The sequence below is a fragment of the Aptenodytes forsteri genome, unplaced genomic scaffold (assembly GCF_000699145.1).
Source record: "Aptenodytes forsteri isolate BGI_AS27 unplaced genomic scaffold, ASM69914v1 Scaffold56, whole genome shotgun sequence".
Taxonomy (NCBI): Eukaryota; Metazoa; Chordata; class Aves; order Sphenisciformes; family Spheniscidae; genus Aptenodytes; species Aptenodytes forsteri.
Window position 1 is genome coordinate 965,925 of NW_008796213.1, and position 9,605 is coordinate 975,529.

Sequence of the window (9,605 nt, forward strand, 5' to 3'; positions counted from 1 at the left end):
GGGTGGATCCCATCCGGCCCCATAGACTTGTGAGCATCCAGGTGGCATAGCAGGTCATTGACTGCTTCCTCTTGGATTATGGGGGGTTTATCCTGCTCGCCGTCCCTGTCTTCCAGCTCAGGGGGCCGAGTACCCTGAGTACTTACACACATTACATCTGTTGACAACTTGTTACCTTAAAATGTATGATGTTTAGCACAGAGGTATAAAAACCTTCAGTCAAATTTTTAAAAATACTTTGAAGCCAATAGCAAGAGAGCCTCAGGACTACACCTTACATCCCTTTGGAATAAAGAAGCACATCTGGATCATCATGTGAATGGAATACAGAACAGTTCTCCTGTGTTTACCACACTTCTTCCATGAACAGTGAGATCTCAGGGAAGCAGCATACCACCAGCCTCCCTGCTTATGATGGTATTGGATTATCTCCCCTCAACCCCACAGGAAGACATAAGATGGCAGGGCTTGTGTGTAACTTGCACAACTGAGGCTGTAATTACTGCAGCTTTCCTTTAATAGTCAGGGTGGGTTAAATCTGCTACATTCCTAGTCTCAGACTAAAGCAAGCGTACTGAATAGAATTTTAATTAGTGTCCCAAAACATAGTATTTCAAGACATGGCAGTGTCAAACAGAGGACATTTACTTTAATGAATGAAGCATACCAATTAGACAAAGATCTTGAACTTACCTCAAGTTCTCATTTCTTTCTGGACATGTCAGTTTTGCAAATCTTATGAGGTAGTCTAGTTCTTTAGAAGGCAAGTATATTGCACCATTCACACCACCTTTGAAATCTTTCTGAACATGCTCTTGAGTGAAGTTCTGCAGCACATACTGGACTTGAAGTATTGTACGTAGTTTTTTCTTCTCTGCTTCAAGCTTCAATAGACTCTCTCTTCGCTGAGCCTTCTTCTGTGCTTTCAGCAGCTATTTCAATACATGAATTCAACAGTTAAACACAGTGGTTCAGTAACAGGATTCTAGGATAACACACATCAAGTTCTAGTACTGATCATCCTACACTGATCAAAGTAATATTAATTTTAGTTAGATAACAAGCTCCTAATTCTCTCTTCAGATACCCAAGATCTTGTAAGCTCCTTCTCTGGAAGAGCTCCCCATTTATCTACTAATTCTCTACATATCTAGCTTTTAGTCAAACTGGATACTGGTAGCTTCACTTGTGATACACCTCTATGATATTTAGATCCTGATTATGCCTGCTAGTTGCTTTATTATAACAGCTTTCACAACTGAATATAAGGAATCAATAGAATTTATGCCAATGCACAAATCCAAGCCTAGCTGACCTTTAACATTATCACATGAAGTTAGTGAGGCAGAAGTTGTCTCAAATTTCTCCTAGTGAGACAACTGCCTTTTCACTTTTGAATACTCCAATTTAAATGATACAGCAGAATCCTGCAGTTACTCTTACTTCTGTTGGCAGAAGACTGAAGCACTCATTGAATAAGCAACAACAAAAGTCACAGAACATACACAGCCCTCATGCATTTGAGGAGAAATTTCTTATCATGTACTAATAGATTTTTGCAGCAAAAGCTATCCAAGTAACTGCAGAATTTAAAACGCCTCAGTATGGGGTATCTTAAGTTTCTTTGCAAGATCTATGAAAATTTAGTTTTCTAGAACACACTGTAAAGGATATAAATATGTTGTTGCCAGAATGGCCCCTAACGTTCCAGTAATGGGTATTGGCTGTAGAATCCATACTGGTAGAAGTAGAGCCAAGGAAAAAAACAACGTGGGTTAGCCTTTAAATATAGCATAAATTCAAGAACAAACATGAACTGGTAGAAGTTAATGCTGGATTACTAAAAACACCTACAGAAAGATACACTGGGTCACAGTACTTCATTTTTGATATTTTATAGGCAGCTACACAGAGGAAAGCAATAGAAAGCAATCCAAGTTTTGACATTCAGCACAGTAGTTTATATGTTCAACATACAATGACTGAGGGAACCCAAAGCAGCAACACTGCTGAAAAGGCTCTTAAATCTCTGCTCACATAGTGCTTCGAGATGTACTGCACTAGCTGGAATTACTACACATACCAGAAAAGCCTTTCTACCAAAATTGTTTGGGTCTCAGTCAACACAGGCAAGCCATTTTACCAGTCCTTCAGCATTCTGTAAGTGGCAAAGAAACAATGCCAGAGCAGTGACTAATCATGTTTAGCATCCCCAGCACTGCCTTGGATCAAATCTTTTCATAAGGATAGTATTTGCTTGAGTCAAGAGACCAGTTTCTCCAAAGATAAAACACTTGCTTACATAAAAATAATGTATGTAGTGCTTTAAACCCTGAATAAAGACCTAAATAAAGCACTAAATCTGTGACTTGCCATAATTAGAGGCAACTACAGCAGAAGTGGCAAACTCCACAAGCTTCAGTAAAATTTTACTGAGACCTGTACTTCTCACTGAGACCAAAGCAATTTAACCCCAGCACTCTCCCTCACTGGAAACATCAAAACGTTCATCCTAAGTAAACAGGAGGCATCTCAAACATGGCTGACTTCCAATGACTCAGTTTACTTAAGCACAAGTTCTTACAAGGGTACACAGTGAATAACTATATTGTGGAGGTCAGTGGTACACAAAATTGTCAACATTTACTTTGCTCTACTCACTACTCCAGACAGTTTAAGCACATTGTTCCCCCAAGCTCCAAGATAGAAGCCTCCTAGTATTCTGCATATTGGCACATAAGTGTAGCCATTAGAAGAGTAGCACAAACTTTGCAGTTACCTCCTGACAATACAGGGAAGAGCATTTTATACTTACATCTTGGCTAAGTCCTGAAAAAGTCTTCTGAAGTTCCTTGGCAAATTCCAAGTTGTGTACTACTTCATCATATTTCTCTACTGCCTCCTACAAAGGAATAGATAAAAATGTATTTTTCATGCTTAAGACTACTGGTTGCATCTCAAGCCCCTTGTACTTAACTTCTCATTGAGAACTATCCATTTAGTGTGTGCTTCTCCGAAATTGTATTTTTTTTAAAGATATTATGTCTGTAACTGGTACTTTAAATTCAGTCATAAATATCATTCATCCATGACTGTCTGAGATGCAGTACAAAGCCAGCTCACACCACCACACAGGTATCCTACAAGTTTGTCTGTATTAGACTTTCCAGGCAACATCTTGTGCAATACTTGGTATACTAATGTTGAAACAGGAAAGCCTGGATACTAGTTATTTCATTGTTCCTTTTGTTCCCAGAAGGTCTCAGCAATCAGAGGTAAACAGCTATTTAAAATCACATAATGATATGAAAGCCTGGAAGGAATACAGGAGACAGACAAGTTCAACGCAGATCTTTTACCCTGATGCTTAGCTGAATGCCTTTACAGATAATTTGTACAAACTTCAGAACGAAAACAATACAGAAGCCAAGTCATACTTTCAGAAAAGAGTCTTTCAAATTTAGTTTCCACAAATAAAGAAGTATTCCTGTCTTCACTAATGACTTTAACCAATATTTTACTAGCCAGTCTTCAAAAAGACTACTTAAAGTAGATAATTGCATTTTGATATACCCTATTTTTTACAAATTCTTCCCCACTAAGGAGTCAGTGCATTTTTATAAGTCTCCTTGACAGCTCTGAAGATAGCAAGATGCTGTAGTTCAGACATGCTGCCCATATCCTCATACCATAAGGCATGCCTGAGAAGTAACAAGTTAAGTTTAATTTCAGTTGTTCACATGTGCTTTACACTCAGTCTGGTTTATGCTCATGACATGATATGATAAGTTTTTCCAGAATGGGCCTGTCAGTCTAATATAAAGCTCTTTCAAAGCAGTGTTAGTGTTAAGTGTTTCACCAGTGCAGTGACAAAAGCTTAATCTACTGTCCCAATAAGATTTGGGGCATGTGCAAATTCCATATGTGTTCCTAAGCAACTGGAAAGCAAGTTACACATCCATTTGTACAATCAGTTTGATTGTTCAGTTACTCGTATTCACTTATTTGTAGTATACTAGACATGCCTAGGCCTAAATGCTACTCATCACAAAGAAGTGCATGAGTTACTGTAAAGCACTCATCTGGTAGTTTAAGTTGTCCTCACACAATTTATCAAGCAACTTTTAAGAACTAATTAGCAAGTTCACTTAGCACTTGGGAGAATGACTTCTAAGACCCTAATGCCCACACATCTGACATTTGAGCAAGACTCACAATTTAACACCAACAACTTACTAGACAGATTGCAGTAATTGTGCTTTTAACCATGCAAATCCCAGAGTAAAACTCCCTACCTGAAAACATCAAGAACAGCTGCCACTGCTCTGATGACAAGCTATAACTCAGCCTGCAGGAAAGCAATAGCTTTCTTTTGTCACACCTGTTACTAACATTCATTAGCAGCATGTTGGAGTAACAGTACTGAAGAAAGTCTGCTCAGCTTGCAAAAGAGCACAACATTGCCAGTGAGAGCATTTAACTTGCTGGAAGCTCCTCATTTTTGAAACAAACATTTCCTAAAGTATGGCTAGCACACACAGTAGCTCTGGCAGGCATGCACCGTAAGTAATTACAGTTTAATCCAAATTGCTTGCAAAACAAGTTCATCACCAGATGTGCACTTCTTCCTCTGTGTGAGAAACAATGAAAAATATAGAAGACATCAAGTTACATTAGAGCTCCACTGTATCATAGGCAGTTAGGTCTCTTTAGGCAAGTGTCCAAACTATTAAGCTCTGCTCTAGCTTCGATCACCAGGTCCCAGTATTCATATATACATTGGGAATTTGCATCTGAAAGGTACAAATGCAGTATTTCTCTATCTTAACCACTGAAACAGGGGTCTTGACTAGACTATTTGTTAAATACTGAATTGATACATGCTTCTACAACAGTCATCTGAACAGTTTGACTACCACTGGCCAGTTCACTAGCCAGACTGAATCTAATTCCCCATTTTAGAAGCCTGAGATATCCCAGAAACCAGGATAAAAATACTTATACTTAAAAAGTTAAGCTCAGCTGGGAATACTGAAAGTCAGTAACCAAGTTAGTTGCATATACATTTTCCAAAGTTAGTGCTGCTGGATGCATTTGCAAGAAAAACATCTACAGAATCCTTCACCTCTAGTTCCCCACCTCTTAATTTCACTTTCACCTAACAGCTTTTCACAGTCCAGGGTGTATACCAAAGATAAAGAGTCAAATTCAGAAGTAGCTTTAAAACACATTCAAGACTAATCAAACTTACACAGAATACTGTTCAATAGTCTCACTGTTACTAACAGAAGAAAACAGATTGTGTTTAACACCTATGATCTAAACACAAAAGGCTCTTGCCCACCCAATTCCAGATTGAGTTGAGGAACTAAAAGATCATCCTACTTCAAACCATCAGATTTAATTCATTTACTTCTGCACTTGAGATGGCAAGAGACTCCATCAGATTTTGTAGTTAAGTGCTGAATAATCATTCACTCCAATAGGTCTACTCTATTTTTAAGTAGCAAGTTATCATTTCCCCTCTTATCCCATTTATGGCTAGTTCCCATTTACAAACGATTCAGAGCAAGGAAATAGTATTTGTGTTCTGATACTGCTGCACTGTGATAAAGCTAACAGACAATGAAGTATTTTTCCAACTGGTTCATCAGCAGGATCAGCACTACCATAGAAGTGTCAGTGCCCTTTATCACACAATTGTTTTTTAATGTGTATGTGAAGTACATTTTAAAAATGTGACTCCTAGATGACTAGAGCAATAAACCCTTTGGATTATGTGACACTGCTACTCAGACATGCTTAAGAAGCAATAGCTTTCATGTTATAGAAACCTGGTTTCAGTTCTAGAATCCATTCTAGTCCAAGACAGAAAAAAGCCAGAACCACCGTTTTAACATCAGGCAGTTTAAGCTAGCTCCACAAAGTAAATCACATTTGTTGAGTAGTGATCTTGCATCCTGGCATTCCAAACTCTAGCAACCTTAGGTACAAAATAGACATTGTTCTAACAGCATTTGAGAGTGCTGGCAACTCCCAGCCATCTAATAGCAGCAGTAGAAGGACAGGAGAGCATTCGAACTAAGTCAGTAACTCATAGCTAGACTCTTGTATTAGGGAAGCCTTTAGATCCCATGCAAGTTAAACCAGTATCTTCCTCGGTACCAACAGGGACTGTTTGTCAGTTATACCTTAACAGCTACTTGTAACCAACAGCACCATGCAGCCCACAGGCAATTTTAAGTAACACCTGTTAACGAAGAAGTCATGAGGATTAATTAGCTACCCCAGAAGTCTTGAGGTTTGTGTTTGAACACTGCAATGCCTTGTAGGTAAGCTGCATACAGACACTTCATTGAGAAATAAAGGTGCAGGAGCACTGCAGCTGAAAGTCTACAGAGCAAAGATAAACAAGGACCTTCTATTACTACAGTACACAACATGAAGGTTAAAGTAGGAGACTTAAAGCTTGTGGGCTCACCATTCAGCTTAATTACCAATAATTTGTCCATTTGGTTTTGTGAAAAAATACTAACACAAGCCTGCAGGCATTACTTCTGTAAACCTGCACCACCACCTCCTTCAACAACCTATCCCTTCTGACATGTTTGAAGATTGAGGCCACCTACTCCTGCATAAAGCAAACTTACCAACTGGTCTTGATTGAGGGCTTCTCCCTTCTTCAGGCGATCTTTGTAGTCTTCTAGTTTGAGCTGTAGGAAAATCCAAAGTAAATTTTTTATATTGATTTCTGTCTAATGTGGAATATGGGGTGCAAGTGAAGTTACATATTCTTTCTGTATTTAAGTTACCCACATACTGCAAGAGAGTAGGAATTTACTTCCTCTCTTTTCAGGAGAAAGCAACATAGAAAGTTTTGCTATGCCTTTGATTTGGCAATGACAGCCTCCAGGACTGCCTACCTCCCTTTCTTATCTTTGATCTTTCATTTCTTACTTTGCTACCTTTGCTTCATTTAAGAAATACTAATGCTTGACCCTAGATCTTTAAGGGGCTCCAAACACATCCTGTGTCCTCATTTTAAATTAGGCTTTTTTAGCTTTTCCAAGTCAATACTGGAATTTAGTTATCATACCCTTGAATAATCCTACTTAATTTTCCAGAGCATGTCTTTCAAAATCTTCAGTTATGTCATCAACATTTTATAGCACTATTTCCGAAGAAAGTGGACTAGTGTCTTTAGGAAAGAAATAAGATTTATTTCTGATATACCAAAACAGTCTTTAAAAGCTGATGTAAGCTATATTAAACTATTAGGTATTACAAGCTTCTTTATACACACAGGAAAAAGAAAGGGGAGTTCACTGCCATGAAGTTGAATACTATTTCACTCATGTATCTACCCACATAGGGTTTACTGACACAGTACCTATAGGAGCCTAGGACTAGGAATACTTTCTACTCATTCTAGTAAGTCACACTTTCATTTGCTGGTGAGGCCATATTGTCATTCATGTGAAAGAATCAGAGATACTTGAGAAATCCACAACAATGAGCTTCTTTAGACAGAATTAGAATACAACACAAAGTTGGTTAATCACACAAGGAAACCATGCTTATCTGACATTATTCAAAATTACAGCATGATGCATGACATGAGACAGCAGTAATACTGCATCTCCTGCAGGTGGATCAAGTCCCCTAGCCACATGGCCAGAAGTCTGATCTACTCCCTCTTCTCACCCTAAGACATAACACAAAGCTTTTCAGACATTTAGAGAAGCACAACATATTCATACATTTGCTTTACTTGTAATCCCAACCTAGTACCAAATGCAACAGCACCATTATTTCTTTTACCTTACAGACAATAGCGTTTTCCCAATTAAAATCATGCACATAGCCTTCAGTCACCTGCCGATCAACTAAAAAGTCTTAGAACGCAAAAGCCTGACCAGCTACAGCCACAATATTTTAGGTGTATTATCTCAGTTCTTATTCTTATTAACACTATTCTGTCCATCCCCACCCCCCCCCAAAAAGCACAGTTCAAAGCAAGAGAGCAGGCTTTGGACGCTTTCCATTTAAAAGCTTTCTAGTGAGTAACATTTGTCTATATTTAAAATACAGAAGTCAAAGATTTATGCAAAGTGAAGTGCAGTATGTATTTAATACAATTTGCCATTTCCATGAGTCAGGGGAAACACTGTTCCTAATTTTCAATTTTACATACATCTCTACATCCTAATATTAAATGCATGTAATCAATAGAAATATGAAGATTTCTGCAAGACTATAAACCATCTCCAAATCAGTTCCAAGTTAGTTCTGAACTGATTCAGTCTATTAGAGAAGCATTCCCCAGTTTTGATCAACATTCAATTACTTTTGCTAACAATTGAACATGCACTGTAAAGCCAGCAGCTGAGGACAGGTTTATAGTTAGCTGCATTCCCAATTCCCTGAAACAACAACATCAAATACAAGTAGCCCATTTCAGAACAGTAAGAGTAAAGAACACCATTCTTTACAATACAGGGGTTATAAATGATAGTAAAAACCACTAGCAGATCCCCATTTAGGTCCTTTTTCAGGTTATTTAAAAAAAAATCCATGATTACTCTCTGTATACACACACAACCTTATTCCAGCTATTCTAAAACAGGCACCGAGTTTCACAATTAGCAATTTAAATATGCACCATACCAAAGAAAAACAAGTTACCTTCTTTTTCTCAATGTTCCTGATCTTGTGTTTGAGGCAGATAAGCCCATTATCAATGTAAGTCTCATATGCCTGGGAAGGAGAGGCTGCCGAGTTCAGCGCAGACTGCAGGGGGCTGGAGGGAGGCTGGCTCTCCCCAGACGGGTTCACCTGCTGCTTGGCCGCCTTCATACTCTTATCCTCCCCCTCCTCTGACCAGCCTGAAGGTGATGATGGGCAACGGAAAGGGGCTTGGGAAAGCTGCACCATTGAAATAGATGGAGCTGCAAAGAAAATCATTTTATTTAGCTCCCTCTCACCCCCCTTTTGTTTTTTAAGTTACATCTTCTCTTATGACACATTCAGAAAATGTGGCCACAAAATTGAGCCTCAGTAAGAATTCATCACAATCTTTCACTCTTCTCCCTCCCCCTTTCAAAATATCTGTAGCAGGAATTTCAAAGCAAGGCAAACTTTGTATTGTTCAAGTCTCCCCACCCATCCAGACACCAGAAAGCCTTTACATAGGCAGAATCAGACAGCACAGGGGATGATTCCAGAAACCCAATATAGTGTCCATGTAAAACTAGGCGGGTTTCCTGCACGCATCACCCACAAGGGAAAAAACTGCAAGCAAGCAATTGCAAATCACGCCGCCAGCCTCGCATCCAGGCTGCAGCCTGAATGAAGATTCAGAAGTGGCATGCCTGAAGCCCTTCTTCATCTCACCCCCATTAAATCAGTCTTGCCCCTTCATGACCTTTGCAGCAATCCAACTGAGAATTTAAAGATTTCGATTGAAAAAGTGAAGACAAAAAAAATGTGCTTAATAAAGCAAGCAGCACACTCAGTTACAACAGCATCATTCTGCATGAGGAACTGGTCTCTGCCTACACCCATCCAAAAGATGTGCTTGTGCGATGGCAAGACACCAGCTTTGA

At 38.9% G+C, this 9,605-nt stretch overlaps 1 protein-coding gene across 1 annotated transcript in view; it reads right to left on the reverse strand.

Moving 5' to 3' along the window:
• Nucleotides 1-8,944, reverse strand: part of CAPRIN2 (caprin family member 2) — a 35,634-nt gene extending 26,690 nt beyond the window's left edge. The window contains exons 1-4 of the mRNA XM_019474398.1: nt 8,686-8,944; nt 6,651-6,713; nt 2,816-2,902; nt 694-932 (exon numbers count right to left, since the gene is read on the reverse strand). Of these exons, the coding sequence (XP_019329943.1) occupies nt 694-932; nt 2,816-2,902; nt 6,651-6,713; nt 8,686-8,934 (638 nt within the window). The 5' untranslated portion in view covers nt 8,935-8,944. The remainder of the gene's footprint in view (nt 1-693; nt 933-2,815; nt 2,903-6,650; nt 6,714-8,685) is intronic.
• Between the last annotated feature and the right edge of the window lie 661 nt (nt 8,945-9,605).